Genomic DNA, 17,759 nt, shown 5'->3' with positions numbered 1-17,759 from the left:
TTCGTTCTCTGTGTAATAGTGCATAACGTTTTTGGACCTGCGCTGGATACCTTAAAACAAACTCACAGCAGTACCCCACGCAGCATTTGCGCTTCGAACGAAACGCTGTATGCATACCCCGTCCGAACTCAGACTCTGGCATAGCCTTTTGCATGCCTCCTTAGTATGCATCTGGAAACGGACAACGTTTTCACGATAAGCTAACCAGGCGACGACAGATACAAATGCTTACGTGAAGTTCCTTCAAAATATCCATCGTTTCTACGTGCGACTGGAGGAAAGGCGATTGCTTACGGCCATAAAAGCGAGTTTCGAAAAGAGAGGCGTCCGTGAAATTCGCTGGATCCGTGTGCGCATCATGCTTACCACTGCTCGGCTTGATAACACAAACATGTTCTGCGACTGTCTTGGCAGAGTGACAGACGTCAGGCCGTATGATATTTCCACTGGCCCTCTGAAGTTGCGTCTACGTGGTGGAGTTCATAAAGCCCTTGGCAGTGGCTCGGACACAGCTTAGCATATTGTATCAGGGCGAAACAACGCAAGGTATACAGGCGCTGTGTATGTTCCTCACTTCATGTATGAGACGTTATTCTGTACTTTGGATACGATTGGCAGCTGGACCTTCAGTTGGCTTGTGGGCGGGTCATGCATGACCATAGTCTTGAAATAACACGCATGGAATGTCGCGGGACCAGATGTTGTCCTTGACATCAATATAGGTTGCTAAAACCGCTGTCTGCTTCCATATCACCACGTACAGGCAAAGCGGGGGCGGTGGAAGTGCGCCAAGAGATGATAGTGATAAAGAGTTACTCTCCTCAGTGCACTCCACTCGTTTAGGCGATTGATTTGAGAGGGAAAGTAGACACGTGGCGGTCTCACTCGCGCGGCCATGCGAGAAAAATTCACATCTGGTTAAGACCTTAAATGAAATCCGTTTGAGGATTCAAGAACTACGTACACACGGGAAAGTTTTTACAGCTGCCTACGGTCTTCTGAAGAAGTGGACAAGAGGAATACCCATCACCGGCCAATCAATATGCGTTCTTTTGATGCGGGTTCTGCCGCCCGGCACACTTTTGGTCATGCCAAGACTTCAGGCGCTTGCCGTCACGGGCAGATCTTTCGGCTGAAGGCTCAGGTGGCGCAGCGTTACCACACTCCGAGTCCATCGCAGACTCCGGCTTCTCTTTCACCGAGTCCACACTGTCAGAGTTACGATGCTCTTGCTCCGTTTTATTTCCCTGAGAGACTTGATTCGACTTCTTCACTGTCTCTTTCTTGTTCTCTACACCTGGCTGAGACCTCAACCCGTCGCGCGATCGACCTCGACTATTCCTTCCATTCGCAGCTGTCGTATGTGAGCTGCGCGTGTGAACTGGAAAAAGTGGAAGAGGCAGCGAAGACGTTGAACTGCACGCTGATGTGAAGGGCTGGATTTGCCGCCTTAACGGACCTGCGAAGCAGACAGAACGAACAAACTCGACCGTAAATCTGACGTCTCTCTCCAAGGACGTCGGTTGAGCGCGCCGAAAAACGCTTCACAACACCTCTAACTCCCGACCGGGTGACGCCAGTTGGGCTTCCGCACTCGAGCAGGCCGTAGCCCTCCTACCGAAAAAAGGGGGAAGGGGGGGCTCCCACCCTTGCTGACAGCTAAAAAACGGTTGGCTCCATTACCAGAATACCCCCTGCGGACCAATCGTTCAGCGGTTGCACATCAGGTTTGTCCCGCATGACTGATGCATACCCTTTGCGAGGCGCGGCTTCTTCGAAGAGGACAAACGCATGACAGAAGACTTACTCCGGATGACTTCATCATCACTTTCAGCCCCCGTCGGATGTATCGTCCTTTGCTGCTGTTGGTGTAGAGCATGAATGACATGCTGCGAGCTAGGGAGTCCGCCGCTAGACTCACTACAAGCGCTACTACATTGTCGAGTTTCTGTCACACACAGCTCAAAAACTTCTGCCCTCTCCATTGTAGCGTGGTGCACTCCGTCACGCTGATTCGTCTCCGACTGAGGACTGGAGCATGAGGAACTCTGCTTCTGAAGAGATGCCGATGTCGCAGACGAAGAAGATGCTGTAGGCTTGTCCTTCGCCGGCGGATCCTTTCGAGGTGTACCATGCTCGACAACAGTCCGGCCGTCGCGTGAGCACACACGACGGATCTGCCGATCCATGTACTGCTGCTGCGTTCTCAGATGCTCCTGCTCCTGTCGTAAAAGCATCTGGTGCAGCATTCCGTGCATCGCAAATTGCGTGTGGGCCACTGAGCGGCCTGTCGACTCCCACCACGCTATGCAGAGCCGAAGCGAGTTCGGCAGCGCTCCGCGGACGTTAACCGATCCCAGTTCTGCACTCACAACCATGCCGCAGGCACAACGGCAAGAGTGTGGGACTGACCCTCTCATTTCAAAGGGATAACATGACCGAGTGATTGCCCTCCGTGCCACATGCAGAGGAGGTACCATGAGCATCCTTGAAGACCAGTATTCCTACGCCGTAGCGGTATACCTCGTAGCGATGTGAAAGATAAGAGGCATCCCGATTTAGCCAAAGAGAATACAGTATCCCGAACGACTCTGTTCTACTAGGCGAGACATGTATGCTCGTCCGTGCATCTGCGACGATGCGACTAGCAAACCGCTGAAAAGCCACCGTCTGCCCTGACTCCGTAGAGCCTCAGCGCTCATGACGGCCCATCACGCCTCAAAAGCTGAAGCACGGATTGCGACACACCTGCCAGATGAGAAATAAGGCCGAGCCGGTTCATCTGCTGGTAAGGCATGTCATGGAACCACGGATGTGCGAGGGCGCATTCGGCGGTTAGTCGTTTGGTTGGAGACACCTGCAGCAACCTGAGTGTATTGACACGCCGGAAAGAAAAACTGCATGCGGGAAGAACGCGCCATACCGACATCGACCCGACCAACACTGCAATCCAGCGGATTCGCGCGGGTCCCAATGGTGTAGCAATAAGTAGCAAGAGCAACAAAAATCGTCCCAGCTGCTTACCGTGCAATAAGGTCCAGCCCCAGTTCGTCTAGTTGCAAGCCACCTCGTTCCAGAATGAAGTCATTTATTGAAAGCTTCTTCATGTTCAAGTCTAACTGCGGAAATGAGCTAAGAAACTTCGTTAGAACGGCTTGCTGCCAGCCCGAGCTTCTGCAAGAAGATTCCACAAGCAGTTCTTCAAGAGCCATGACGTTACACGTGAACGAAAGTAGCAAGGCTCTCAAGTACGCTGCAGCTCGAAGCGGAAGTTACCTGGTGACCGACTCCAAGTCTGCCGCCGCCGGGCGGCCGGTAATCTTGAAGATATTCTCCAAAATCATCACTTCCATCTGATATGACGCTTTTCGAGCGTCATGCGTGACAAAAGCATACTGCCACCTGTAGGGTGGTCTAACGACATGCTGCGGAAGGCACATCTCTAGTATTATCACTCCTAGAGACCACATGTCGCATCGAAGGCCGTAGTCAGCCACCTGTTAGCACACACACATTCGAAGCCACGACAGCATACGGCCAGTGCGGCGGTGATCTAGCAGCAGCGTCTGCAGATGTGCATCCTGCTGAAGCTCAAGCCGAACCGCTGAGCAGTTTCCCTTCTCACCAGACTCTTGGCGCTGTTGTATCGCTTGGGGTCCGCCACCAGCAGGTCCGGTGGGCGGTAAGGCAGTGTAATCACATGCCCTGTCTGCCTCATGCATCCTGTATCGTTAATCCTGAATCCTGGGGGTATTAGCGCTCGTCCGCCTCTGCCGTTCAGCCCAGATTGAGGAGAATTGTTCTCGGCGGCGACCGGCTGCTCGTAGGATAGGCTTACAGGAGCGACGGACCCTTCATGCACACAGGAAAATATCGCGTTCGATATTGCAGGGGCGATCCGAGCAGTGTCTCCTTCCGAAAATCTCTGCTCATTGACGGTGGCCTACCTGCACATTGCTGACTCAGTTCCCAGCGCACCTTGCGCCCCATTCCAAAGTCAGCGATTTTCACAATTGACACCCCTTCTTCATAAAGATAATCGCCATCCGGAACCTTCGCGGTATCCACAAGCAGGTTTTCAGGCTTCAAGTCACGATGGACGATATTTTGACTGTGGAGCTTAGCCACGCCTGCGTAACATACGCGTAAAAACTGCGTCTGACCAAGTTGTGGCACACCATTCCCTCAGATGAGGAGATCATTCCCGGCAGGCCGGATTCTGATGCGTAAAAAGTGGTAATGCTTTGTAAGACAGCTTGTTATATTTTCATGGAAGCAATTACGTATTCGATTCTCTCAACTCTCAAGGCATTCAATAAGCAATCACTGAAATACCCCTTGTGAAGTTCGAATGTGATCCAGTATAATCTATCGGGTACCGTCTTCACTATCCTCGTTGTACAGATTTATTGGCATGCCGATAACCGAGCAAACAAACACACACTCGCGATGAAATTACTTTCGATGCTAAATAATAGGCCAGAAAGCGTCATGAGCTGCGATACGTCATGAAGCTACAAAGCACTTCACTAGTCTGAAGCTGCCTGGAAAAGGTATTTCGTGGACCCATGTATATGAACCCGAGCACACGAAGTACTGCACCCTCAAATAGATCTTTGTTGTGACAGCTTTCGTAGAAACTCTGAATTGTGTACGCTGTAACCTGAGTTATAGATACTGGCAGCGAGCGTCTCGGCCAGAGAATAAGCTGACAGACCAGCTTGCGACCGCAAAAACTACTACATGTGGAGAAATTGACCGTGAACTGCCGACTGCAACTGGTCGGATGCTAGTCGATGGCTCTAGCATATCCGCCACTCACAACGGTACGCAGCGCCCCGGCTTAAAGAAAAACCTAGGATTCCAGTCCAGCGTATCGAGACAAAGACAGTATACAGGAATGAGTATCAACCAGTCTGAGTGCCTTCGGACGATACTTGCGTTCGAGCCTCAGCCTACAAGCAGCGGGGCATATAAACACACTCGCTCTAGCACAGTAGCTGTGATTGACGCGAGCTGCGTCAGGAATCTCGACGACGCTCACCGTTTAGTAGCTGCCAGACGTAGAATTTCAGCGCAGAGATGGTCATGCGCTTCTCTGCCCAGAGTCGTTTGATGTACTGGCCAAAGTCAGACTTGCATTTCTCCACGATCAGAACTCCACAATGTCGGACGCCTCCAAGATAGCCTTCCGCAAACTCTGCGGAGACTTCGAGGCACGACCGGCAGCCGAAAAAAGACGGGAAATTGGGAAACTCATTGTTTTCGTACTCCGACATACTGAACTCATTGTAGAAGTTGGTCTCGCGAATGACGTCGGTCGTAATCCCTTCTGCTTCGAAATCCGGAAGGAAAAGAAGTTTGGCAGCGAACTGGCGCCCTCTCCCAACAACAGCGGACAACTCACAGGAGTCGGCGGGCTGCACCTCGAAAACCCTTCCGTACTGACCCGAGCCCAAAGGAGTATACAAAGGCATTTGAACGACTCCGAATGTCTTTAGTCTAAAGGCTCTGTATCCGTTGGATACAAATAGCCAGCGCAGGCCGTTAGACGTCTCAAACGCGGGTTCCAGCGGAACCCTCCGTGGCTTCGGCACATTGTGACTCATTGTGCACCAACAAGCAGTAAACAGTCAACGAAAGTATATTCCCAGCACTTGGTCCTGCCTGGATTCAAATTACGCCTATTCAAAATCCGCCTTGTCCATACAAAAACCCATCATGATGGCCTGCAAAGTACTGTTCATCACAAGATCTTGACCTGCAGACGCTACATTGCGTCCCGCAGTGTAGATGAGCGCCATTCTGTAACTCCGGTTCGTTCTCTGAATGTATGTCAACACTCCAAAGTGTGGACATTGAGATATAACCACAGGGGCGATTGTCTACTGATGAATCGCAAGACATGACAGTCATTACGTGCATGCGGATTAACCTGCGCCTCTACAGTCTCGCAAGCGACCCGAGAACCCGGGTGTCGGTGAAGGATCCGCCAAAGAGGCGGATGTATTTCCTAAGGGTCAGTTTTTTTGGACGGGGAGCCAGTGAAACTTGAGCAATTCGGCTGTAGGACTGCGGCATGCAGTCTGTGCACGGGCCACCGGAGCATGCAGCTCAACTGGACGGTATGCCTTCTACCGGTGGACCATAACGTCGCATACCGAATTTCTGACTGAAAAAAAAATGGCTCTCACACGCGTCAATATTAAGGCCGCAACCGTTATCAGATGAGGCGGAAAGGTTGAGACTTGGTAGAGCGAGTCTCCACAATGGGAACAGACACAAGCAATAACTGCGTACGCTCGAATATATCGTCTCCATTATGCCTCAACATTGTGTCTGCTCTACCGCCTCTCACGACAGTCGGACCGCCGCTTCATGTAAACCTGATTGGGACATTCTCTGGCTCCAAATTGCTCGACTTATCGATAAGCCATACCTCGAAACAAATTTTCTCATCAACAGGGTCGACCTCCTAACCGGGGAGGGGCGTGCTACTTGTTGGGGCGCGCGCGTGATTTCGACTGTTGGGTGCTCACCTGGACGAATGAAACATTCTTGAGCTTCTCAGTTACTGCTGAAGACTCAGGGATCCTCGCTGCAACTTGAATCTGCGAAAAAATTCTGTTCCACAGAGGCACGCCTGACTCGATCGTGGTCGTGAACAGCGTTTCATGCTGCTGACCTCAGATCGACGCCCTCCTGTCGGATCGCCCTAGCGTCCAACTGGTGCCCGGCATAAACGGATTCCATAATGAATGCAGTAGCATCTGCTTTCACCTTTCTGGGACTGTACAGAATGAAACTGCGTGGAAAGTTGACGGTTTCGACGACTTCCTCTGCAACACGCCAGGCAATTAAAAATATGAGCCAGCGGAAGGAAATTTGAGTAGAGCGCCTAACCCTGTGGGCTCCACTGCCTGACGGCTGCCACTGATACCATTTCAGGGAGTGAAGAAGAAAAACTACCTACTTTATAACGACGCGGCATATCTCTAAAAAGCAGTCGTCTTCGTTTCTCAAGTTGAGCACAACAGCCGTGTAAAGCATGTTCGTTGCCTCGTCCATAATTTTTGCCCTGCTCACCCGCGGGCAAAGTCCATAGGCACGAGCCACAGATGCGTCCTTATCAGAAAAGGAAACGACCACGTCACTACGTGAAGAACCATGTGTAACATGCGGATCTGTACAAAAAGGATGCCTCTGACATGCAGAAGGGAACGTCACCAACTGCTTCGCCATGTAGCACTTATTCGCAACGTCAATTTCTTCTCGCATAACGCGTGACAAAATACGTTTCAGACAGTCGCCTACGCCAAATGCAAGGAAGCGTGCTCCGAGTCACGAAACTCAATGAGCGGTTTCTACGAATCTTCGGGGACATCGGCGTTGTCGATACACCACTGGTTCTTGACTTCTTTGAGGGCGGCGATCATGCGTACTACATCTAGAGAGGGCACTCTCATGACCCGGATCACATAGCTGCGGAATCAGTAAGAAGAAAACTGTTTTTTGTCGCTCTCCGGAGTTGTCCTTCAACTAGTTGGACAAGTTGAATGCATTTTCGTCCTTATGTGCCGCGAACTGTTGTTGCGGATGCCATCAAAACATAGTGCAACTCGCCTACCAATTTTGTGTCCGATAATCCTCAGAGAACGGCAGTTCCTTTCCACTAGCGCCTGCCGACACCCTGCTTGCGCAGACCAGTAGAGTCGACGACTGCTCATTAAGTGAGAGCCTCAAAGGACACGCGACACAGAGCCCTACAACATACGATACACGGTTCTGGGAGGGTACGCACATGGCTTCTGGCTCAACTCAAAGGAACTGATAGGCCGGATAAGAAGACGGCTGCCGAGCGACCCTCCACGGTTTGCCACCCTATTTCACCCACCGGTCTGGGTTTGTGACACCAAACTTGGCCAGTCGTTGATCAAATATGGAGATATCACTTCGGGTGACTTCTATCGCCTGTTTCACCTCTGGTGGAGGTCTCAGACCCAGTTCCGTTGCTCGATACCACCTCTCTGACCTCGTAAGACCGCAACAGGGGCCATACTGCATATGCGCAATCAGACACAATACAGAAGCTCCGCAATGATGTCGTGCCACGCAATCACCGGTAAATCCACGAGAGAACCCCCGGTCCACCTACCTGAACTGCCATGTCGAATCTCTGAAGGATTCCCTCGAAGTCCGGGGCAGGGCTTTGTCCCTCGCGCTCCTGCAGGATATAGCTGCAGCACTTCTGCAATCCAAGATTGAGGGTCTTTCTCAAAGGCTCGCTCAGTCCGGGGCACAGATCGTACGTTCTTATCGGTTTGCAATGCAGACAGCGCGAGCAACGGTTCTCCGTACTGTCTAGTGCAACAGGACACGATTGGAGACCTCCTAACTGGTCAACAGTGGCCGGTGCATCTGGGCGCTGGGACGTTTCTCTGTCACCTTTTTTGGCCTCTTGAAGTGACAACGCTTTGAGCAGAGGGAGAGACGACCCGCCCACAGAAGCACCATGCTTCGTTCTGCTTCGAACTCCTCGGCTGGGAGGAGGAGACTGAATTCGCGTGCGGTCCCAGCAGTTAGCTAGCGTTTTGACTGGGCCACGAGGCTCGCCTTTCCTAGGTGTCTCGCTTTGTTCTGCGGCGCTCATTTCGACCGGAATTGCCTTGCTCAGGAAGGGCACGGCCAACAAAAAAGTGTACAGCGGCGGGCAAGGATGAGCGGAAGCCGCGATATGTGCCCAGATGACTGCTGACCTCCTTTCAACCGGGTCAGATCAAGCCAAGTCGCCGCCGTAGTTGCTTCAGCGGCGCGCGAACTACATTGAGCAGGCGGGCAGCGATGCTGCTGCTACTGCATGCAACATCCCCAAGTCATTTTGTCGACGCCTTGATCACCACTTGGCACGGCCTAAAAAAGTCCGGGTGTTCGGCTCAAATCGTCAAGTCTGTTACGCCGAAGATCTTCGGCAGTGGCAAATAATTCGCGGGGATTAACATACCGCGGAACCCTCCGCGGATTATTGTCCCGGGCATGCGAGGACAACGGTGGTAGTTCGCGAATTCTTGGCACTCCTACTCACCGCCGTCGCATCATTGTCGCCCACCTAGAGATAAAACAGTTCCACGAGGCATTTTCTTTGCGGAAACATTTTCCCAGCCTCTTCAACGATGTCAGGGCTGGAGAAGAGCGGCTTCGGCATTGCCCATGACTTCACGGGGAGGACGCAGGAGCAGACGGACTTCCCGATCTTGTGTGAGACATGCCTGGGTGACAATCCTTACGTTCGTATGCAAAGAAACAGGGAAGGCAAAGAATGCCGGGTCTGCACAAGGCCGTACACGGCCTTTCGGTAAGCAGTTAACTAGCTCTGCATTCTTCGTGGTGTCGTGCGAGCGCTCGTTGCTGTTGTTGTAGTTCCGCCTTCACGTAGCAGTGCTGCGCCATTTTCGAGGGGGAGGGGCGGGGGGCGGGGGGGGGGGGGGGTCGGGGGAGAGGGAGGATATACGCATGATTACTAACTATGATTACTATCGGTAGAATAACACAGGAATTTCAACTGGCATGTACTGTAGCGGTTGTGCTTTGGTGCCCACGTCGAGGCACTGCGGCGCAGCACCGTCAAGTTCCAGTCATGCTGTGGCGCAAGGATTATATGAATTGTAACATGCATGTGTGCGGTTCGTCTTCATTTCAGGTGGAAACCCGGTCCAAAAGCCCGCTATAAGTCAACAGTTATATGCCAGACGTGCGCGAAGCTCAAAAACGTTTGCCAGACGTGCGTGTTCGATCTCCAGTACGGGCTCCCAGTGCAGGTTCGAGACAAGATTTTGGAAGGCGCGAAAGTGGACCTCCCTGACCACCCGCTGAATCGTGACTATATGGCCAGCCGGCTAGAGAAGGCTGCTGATCAGCTTCCTTATGGGAAGCTTGAGGAACCTGAAGCGAGACTGCGGGCACTGGCTCGGACCCACCCGTATTACCGGCGTAATGCCCCAAGAGTTTGTACATTCTGGCAACGGGGCGAATGCAGGAGAGGCGACGAGTGCCCGTACCTTCATCAAGAAGTTAACCATGACCCGTCACTTGCAAATCAAAATCTCCGGGACAGGTGCGCATCATTTCCATTCACTTCATTCGTCCGTATTAGGTTGATTTTGCTGTGGCTGAGTCCTCTGCGTTCTGCGGGGCGATGCAATTTTCGACTGCGGGGTGGCCCGTGTGTCTGCGTTTTGTAGGTACACTGGACAGGATGACCCTGTTGCAGAAAAAGTCCTGCGACAGGCGGCGAGCAAACCGAACGCCGAGAGCGTAACACCACCAGCAGACACGTCTATCACTACAGTGTTTGTTGGAGGACTCACGAAGGAAATCACCGAACAAGATCTGCGCGACTCGTTTTATGCCTTTGGGGAACTTCTGTCTATAAAGATGTACAGAGGGCAACAGTTTGCTTTCCTCTGTTATGCGGAGCGAAGTTCGGCAGAGGAGGCGGTGAAGCAAATGCATGCGAACCTCATGATAAAGGGTGTGAAGCTGCGCGTCGCGTGGGCAAAGCCACAAGATAAACGGAAGAAGCCTGAGGATAACAGTGCGTCGGCCGCTCAGGAAGACCCGGGCCTAAATGTGATTCCTCCACCCCTGCCAGGGCTTCCTTCCATTCAGGCCCCAGTGCCTCTTCCTTTCCTCCCTAATGCGAGTTCTGGCGACCGTGGAACCCCCGGAGCGCGGCCGGCTGGGGTGGCGACCGGAGTGTTGCCTCCGGCAAGTATGTATGGAGCGGGAGGTGCTACGGCAATGTATGCGTCGATGAATCCTGCGGAGGCGGAATACATGAAGCGATGATTCACGGCGAAATTGGCACGTTGAGACGGAACGCTCGTACGTCAGCTGACGCCAACTGGCTGATGCCAACGTTCTGTGATTTTGGCGACGCGGTGTTGGAGGCTTTCGGTCATATTGGTGATGTATCGTTCTCATGGACGATCTTCATGCGCTGCATTGTGGGGGAAACATTGTCTACGAAAAAGACTGACGCCTTTTCAATATATTTCCGACAAGTAACGGTCACTTGTCTAACGCGTCGAACACGCGCGCGTATCCTGTCACGCTCTTCCAGTCATGTTTGCGTCATGAGACCACCGATGGAAGGCTCCGCCGATGGTGTGCTGCTCCTTCACTTCTTCACAATTGCAGGGGCACTCACAGATAGTCGCACTGCCTGGAGAAAGGATATTGCATAACACGAGCAGACGTAGTACGTTCATCTTCTTGAACTTTTTGCTGTAGATATTCCGCGAGTGCTTGCCGTTCCTGGCCGTCTCTGATACGCTTTCGTCTGGTTACTTCCTCGATGAGTGATATGCCGTCGTAGTCCTTCACCTGCGTGGTGCAACACAGGCGCCGCAGCTGCGGTAGACCGATGGCTGGAGAGTGCCTTGAAGGGAGGCGGGGCACTAAAAGGTGAACTCCAAAAAAGATATCGAGTGGCGGGTACAGGCCTTGATATAGGACCGAGACCATCGTGATACTGGAACGCGTGTCATTAGTGCTTAGTGCGCTGAGAACAAGTAGCTTAGGAGACGGCGCGCCTACTTACAGACTGTTTCTGCACCTCCGCCCCTTTGTTAATGATGATGCTTTGCTACGTAGCTATAGACCAAGCCCAGCGTCTACCCCCCGGCCATATTTCCAAACTTCAGTGTGGCGGAGGTGGGCGGGTGCCTACATACCGTAGCCTCTATATGCATTGTCAGGATGTTTACCTGGATAAGCGCGCCGGATTCTGCGAGAGCCTTCGTCGTCGGTAAGTGCCCGTTCACAGCAGCATGGAAAAGAGGTGTTCTGCCGTGACGGTCTCTTGCGTCGATGGAAACGCCCCGGTGCACCAAGAGAAGGACGGCATGCGTACGACCATGAGCCGCAGCCAGATGAACCGGCTCATTGTGATTTGAGCTCCCTGAGCATATTCATGCGACAGTCCGGCAAAATAGAGGGTGCGCCATGCTGTGGCAACATTTTTCAAGCAAGTAGAGCAGCTACGTTTTGCTGGATCTTACCCTTTACTCCTTGCGGGCTTAGATGGTACTCATCTAGAAGCTTCTGAATAATCGACGGCGATCCACCAACTGCGGCAGCGTGAACGAGGCTGCCCTTCTGCTGTTTCTGCGCAGCGGCATCGGCTGCTTGCACATCGATTCCCAGTGCACAAAGGGCTTCAAAAGTGTTCTTCTTTCCTTGAAGGCAGGAGCAGCGCAGAGCCTGCCAGGCGGCAGAGCTGTTCAGCGGGTTTTTTGCATCGCTGTCTCCTCGAGGTGATTCCAACTGGTAGTAGTGACGTATAAGTGTGTCGCAGATGGCGGCACTTTCCGCGTCAGAATGCTGTGTTTGGATGCAATTCCTCATCAACCGGTCTGCTACAGCGGGGGATGTTAGAGACTCCGGGTTTGTGCTGATGAGAGTGGAAATCGCCTTAGAGGGCGATTCACTAAAAAGAGCTTCCACCCATGGATCATGGAAATCCGTCTGATTGAAGCCTTCACACGCATATGCCAAATGCGAGTGCGGCGGGCCGCTAACGACAGCTGTGTCGCCTCCGTCACCTTCGCCGTCGTGGAGCCCAGCTACAAAGTCAAGGAGGTTACACCCTCCACCACAAGAAGCCGAAAAAGCAGGCTTGACAGCATCGAATGATGTCTGGACTGGACCCGGCTGTTCCATGCAGGGATCACAGTCAGCAGGGTTTGCCATACTTCATGTCTAACAAAGCCGCACGTAACACCCGCTTTGCTCTTCGGCCGGTATTTCTGCAATACAAATGCCTACGAACGCTCCGGAACGAAGAACACAACCATCATCCGCGGTATTTGCAAGACTTTTCCGAGCTGCAAAGTGAAAAAGACATGACACGCGCAGTCAGTCGCCGTCACCCCGCCATCTTTACTTCGATATGGATAGAGAGACCACATGAGCACACCAGATGTGTGAGTCGCATGCAGCGCATGTAAGTCACATGCGCACAGCGTGGCTTGCTGCTGGCGCGGCCAGCTAGGCACTGCGATCAACCGTCAAATGCTGTAGCCTGTCAGAAACGACTTCTTTTACTGTGCATTAACATTTACTGGAGCTTCGTTGGTACCAGGTGGTGTGTGAGGATGCGGCAAGCTCGGCAGGCGCTGCAGGACATGGAAGGCGGGCCCCAAGTTGCGCGGCGTTGTCTGGCCAGGAACCTCAGTCTTAACGCACAATGAGAACTAAAAATCGACACATGCCACGGGGCAGTTGAGTTTTTTATGGCGGAACTCTTACTGCTATCCGCGTGCCTCCAGAACTTCTTCTAGTGTCTTTTTTTTTCATCGCCGTGCATTACCCTGAGGTCAATAGGCTTATATCTATGCGTTTTCTCAGATATCTCCCACGAATTGTTATACGTGCTGCACCACATGCAACCTGGTTGAATTAGTTTCTCAACGCGCTCTGCCGTAGAAACGTGCTATCAAATCGCTGTCGCGGCGCGGTGGCGTGTGTCGTGCCCCAGGGGAGCTGATGACCGTCGCGGATGCAATCATAGTTGATTCGTACGGTGGTCTGCCGTTGATTGGAATATGATCCGATGGTGTCGATACCGATATTTTCTTGGAAAGCGCGCATCGATGGACTGCCATACCATGCTTCTCGACGAAAACTAGAAGTGCTGCAGTGTAAATGATTCCTAGTGCGATCTTGATCGGCACCCGGTTGGGGGGATCCGTGCTATAGCTCAGATGTCCCGGTTATCACTCCGACCGGTACCCGGCTAAGCTTTCCGCTGGTTTGAGGCCGGCTATTTCATGTCCTTGTTTCCCTCGAAGCATTCTTCATAGTTGATCTCTTTCCATTAAACAAGGCACCCTCGGCGGCAGCGCAACAGAAGGACCAGATGTGCACAGTGACGTATCGCAGTCTCTCTATGTGACGTCAAACAGTTTGTGTGCATGTATGGCAGACCCCAGACAGTGCCACCCAGTGCTCAGGCGGGCCACTCGTGTGTGCCGAGCGCTTTGTCACCTTACGGAGTCGTGGTCCCCTACAGGCCATTGATACCCGTGTGCCAGGCGAAGGCCGAGTCTTTGTGACATTTCAAGTTGTCGTAATTCACCGTTCAGTGACTCGGCAGTACTGAGGCGATCTTTACACAACATCATCCGTGAACAGTATTGTCTTCTGAGTGGACGGGTTAGTGGCAGCAGATGGGCAATGTTACGACAGTTGCCACATCACCGTGGAAAAAACTTGAGATGAGCCCCCATGTTCCTACTGTGACGTAATACGCTTCCATTGTTCTTTAACTTCTTGAGAGATCAGCTGAGGGTTGAATCTGTTTTCTGAGGGGAGCACTGTTTCGTTTGCATAAGGTGTTCGGTATCCACTCCGTCGTACCTTGTTCGTACTGCTTGCGCAAGTGCGCAAAAGCGTATGTAAGGCCAAACCATGCTAAAAATGCTGGTGAGTACTGGATGTAGTAAGAAGGACGTGGCCGGCCTACTTGTTAACGCAACATAAGTTTCCCAAGTGTTGAGTCGAAGCTGGCTCGGGATGAAAAACGTTGAGGCGGGATCTGCAACGGGTTGGCGTTAGCACGTCCGACATGTATGCGTCTTTTCTGTGGTTTACCGAGAGGGTTAAAAAAGGCACCTAAAAGGTATAACACCTGCCGAGACTTCTCGTATCCACAGGATGTACGCGTGACGCTGCGGTAAAACACACCTGCATGATACCTCCGGATACAATCCACGCGCAGATGAAGCAGACAATGTATCTCGTGCATGTCCTGAAGATGCAGCAGATCAATCAGGATGCTAGAAGCATTGCAACGAACACGTACGTGGCGAATTGACGTTCGTGGGTTGTTTGTGGCTCCTTGGCAAGAACGTATGTAGGAATAGAAAAGTACACTAGACCCGCAAATACAAAGACAAAGGCAAGGTACAGCAGTTTAAGAACAAAATAGTTTTTGCCAGCGAAACCTAAAGCAGCAGGAGGTCGACGGGGTACAGAGGAGGACATGCGTATAAGAGCGAACCGGTGTCGAAGATGAGGCCGACGAATCCTTGAAGGACGCGAAAGTGAAGAGGCGGTTGTGAAAAGGCAGATTGCATTCGTACCGCAGAAAGCCGGACTAATTTGTGGGTAAGGGATGCCAGCGACGAGGTTGTAGATCGTGCTAGCGGCAAGCTGACAGGAGGCTGTCGAATTCGTATGCGGATTACAGGACACAGATATTACCAGGCAAGCAAAAAAAGTGATTCCGCCCACTAATTCCTTAGTGGGCCTCGAATAGCTCATGTATGCCCCAGCAGCTGAAGCAGGAGTGGCTACAGTTGTGTGCAGGAGTGGAGATATTTTGCGGATTTACCACCGAGTGCCAGGGAGATTATCGAAAGAATCCAGTGTGGAACCAGGCCGAAGAACAAAATCAGCATCAGCGTGACCACAGCATAGCCTGAACATTCCAGTCCATGCAACGAGAAGACTGAGAAGCAAGCAACTCTCTTACTGATGATCGCACACCAGGTGTACACGACCATGTTCTGCGCGCCTCCTGAGACCCTACAACGTTGCAGGCCATACGCCGGAGGTTTCTATCGTTCACACGTACCGAAAACAGCGAACAGAGAAAAAGGAATCAGTGACAGAATAGTGAGAGCGGAAATGTACGCGGTCAGTGCCACGGAACCATGCTGGCGTAGACAGTCCGTCAACAGAACTATGGGAATATCAGAAACAAGAATACCTGCGGCGACCCTATTGATAAACCTTCAAGCGGGCTCCTGTAGGCTGAAAGTTAAACGTCTTAATCCGTCGTTGAACGCTTTCTCTGAATCCACATGCTACCTCGTATGACTGGAGCCTCCGCCGGATAGTACACAGGCTGTCGCATAACTGCTGCGGAGTCGATAGCAACTCCGAATTTTGTTGCCGGGTATTTGGCGAGGTCCTCAACAACCTCCTTCAGCAATCTACCAGTTGAGCTGTCAGCTTATTTCAGGCAGTCCTTTCTTCTGGCCAGCAGCAGCCTCAGCGTCCTGCCTACCGAAGAATCTGGCGAACCGCTGCAACTTATGGTCATATTTGTTAAGGAAGTCCCCAGGAGCCATCTTAAGATCGCTGAGGTTCCTGCGATCCGCCCTCAAACATGCACCAGCCCTCAAATGCAAAAGGTATACGGCGACTGCAGCCCCGAATAGGAGCGTGCACTTATTCATTGCGAAATTGCGGCTTTGAATCGTGGGTCTGCTGGGACTCGTACCAGTTTCACGCGCGTGAACTGCCTTTTAGAGCCAGACAAATCTACTGCCTCCCGTGTATGTACATGGGAAGCATGACCACGCTATTTCGACATGCGAACGACCCCGTAATGGAGTGAAGGGGTTTCGTCAGCTCCCATGTGTCGCTGGGTGGTTGTACTGCGTAGTTCAGTTTTCATGTTTGAAGTGCCGCGCGATTACCCTCGATAGCGCTCGTGCCCATAAATTCCTCTTCCGTATGCATCCTGTTGCTGCTTTGGAATCCACTGTGTGCAGCGCACGATCCGCACTCTTAAACTTAGCACCGAGCACCACGTCATCAAAAGATACCAGCGTCCATTGCTGCCTGTCTGACACTAAGCATCCGCGCAGCTCCAGCGCACCTGTGGGTCCAGGCGGAAACCGCCCTGATCCCCTGAAGGAAGACGTTTCCGCCATACTATGCTCTTGCCAGCAGCATCTCGCCCCGTCAAGCGCTAATATACTCTTGGAGCCTCTCGCTCGAGAAGAGAAACGTCTGCTTCAGATCGGGCAACAAATCACCACACGTGCTAGCGTGATATGCACAGGACATAGCATACACACGCTGGGGGGGGGGGGGGTCGGATTTTCCTTGTAAACAGTGGCAGCTCGGAGAGTAGACAATCGTTTTCTTATTGTTGCCGTTGTTCCTTTCTGCATTCGCACGTTGTCGCCCGGATCAGGGCTGCATTGTTCGAGGCACGTGTAAGCAACGTCGCCACGTTAACCAATGAAAGTCAGACATGGCATGCCGCCATTTTCTTGCTATTCTACCCGGTCCGACTCCACTGGGGAACGCCTGTGTTGAGGAGTTATTTTGACTGACTCACTGGCGATTGGTGCGGCATTTGACTGTCTTTCAGTGTGAGAGAGGCGTGAACAGTGCCGAAAATTGTGTGTGCAAATGGCACCGAGCACACCACGCATGCTCGCCTTATCCACGGTCCTGTTGTTAGCGATCCCACCGTTTGATTGCTTTTGTTAATATGGATCAAACGCCGTGATCGTCGTCATTGTCGTCGTGGTTTTCAACTTTAATTAACAGTTGAGGCATGCATGTGCAGATTAGAGACCTTGGCGCCCCCGTGATTTACCAGGTCCTGTCACTGCCTCAGACAAGGCCTGAAACTCACACCGCCTTTACCTTCTCCCCTTTGCTCGATGGCCTCCACATGGCGATAAAGCGCGGACAGGGCCGTGAAGGTGGCCGTTAACTGCATTGGTTAGCGACATCCGTTCCTTTATCTGTTTTGACGGAACAACATCCGATTTTAAATGGAACCTAGCTCTTGGACGCTCTCTGGTGCTGGAGTAAATCGTGCTTCTTGTGTCCCAGCGACCGCTGCACAACGGTATTCAAGCGGATAGCTCCAGGACCTAGCCTGCCTGGGCTGTGACTGTCGTGAAGACCAGTCAAGCGGATGACATTCGTTTCCCAGATTTTGCTGCGGC

The 17,759-nt window shown here is 52.2% G+C and overlaps 4 protein-coding genes across 4 annotated transcripts; 1 reads left to right on the top strand and 3 right to left on the bottom strand.

The window, feature by feature from the left end:
* Positions 1-1,037: 1,037 nt before the first annotated feature.
* Positions 1,038-5,609, bottom strand: BESB_012260 (CMGC kinase; the record flags this gene model as incomplete). Its single annotated transcript, XM_029359956.1, has 8 exons — positions 1,038-1,459; positions 1,808-2,362; positions 2,749-2,867; positions 3,025-3,174; positions 3,277-3,497; positions 3,626-3,852; positions 3,948-4,130; positions 5,045-5,609. 8 exons carry the CDS (start codon positions 5,607-5,609, stop codon positions 1,038-1,040), a joined length of 2,442 nt encoding a protein of 813 aa, XP_029216623.1.
* A 3,561-nt stretch (positions 5,610-9,170) lies between these two features.
* BESB_012250 (zinc finger protein) lies at positions 9,171-10,845 on the top strand (the record flags this gene model as incomplete). The annotated part of the gene is made up of 3 exons (XM_029359955.1): positions 9,171-9,352; positions 9,698-10,111; positions 10,239-10,845. 3 exons carry the CDS (start codon positions 9,171-9,173, stop codon positions 10,843-10,845), a joined length of 1,203 nt encoding a protein of 400 aa, XP_029216622.1.
* Positions 10,846-11,202: 357 nt separating this feature from the next.
* Positions 11,203-12,750, bottom strand: BESB_012240 (ankyrin repeat-containing protein; the record flags this gene model as incomplete). Its single annotated transcript, XM_029359954.1, has 3 exons — positions 11,203-11,382; positions 11,766-11,959; positions 12,060-12,750. 3 exons carry the CDS (start codon positions 12,748-12,750, stop codon positions 11,203-11,205), a joined length of 1,065 nt encoding a protein of 354 aa, XP_029216621.1.
* Positions 12,751-14,292: 1,542 nt separating this feature from the next.
* On the bottom strand, positions 14,293-16,244 carry BESB_012230 (uncharacterized protein; the record flags this gene model as incomplete). The annotated part of the gene is made up of 5 exons (XM_029359953.1): positions 14,293-14,363; positions 14,419-14,472; positions 14,525-14,596; positions 15,395-15,481; positions 16,073-16,244. 5 exons carry the CDS (start codon positions 16,242-16,244, stop codon positions 14,293-14,295), a joined length of 456 nt encoding a protein of 151 aa, XP_029216620.1.
* Between the last annotated feature and the right edge of the window lie 1,515 nt (positions 16,245-17,759).

The sequence above is a fragment of the Besnoitia besnoiti genome, chromosome IX, assembly GCF_002563875.1.
Source record: "Besnoitia besnoiti strain Bb-Ger1 chromosome IX, whole genome shotgun sequence".
In the NCBI taxonomy this organism is placed as follows: domain Eukaryota; phylum Apicomplexa; class Conoidasida; order Eucoccidiorida; family Sarcocystidae; genus Besnoitia; species Besnoitia besnoiti.
The sequence above is the reverse complement of the archived record's forward strand: the minus strand, read 5'-3'. Positions and strand labels throughout refer to the sequence as shown.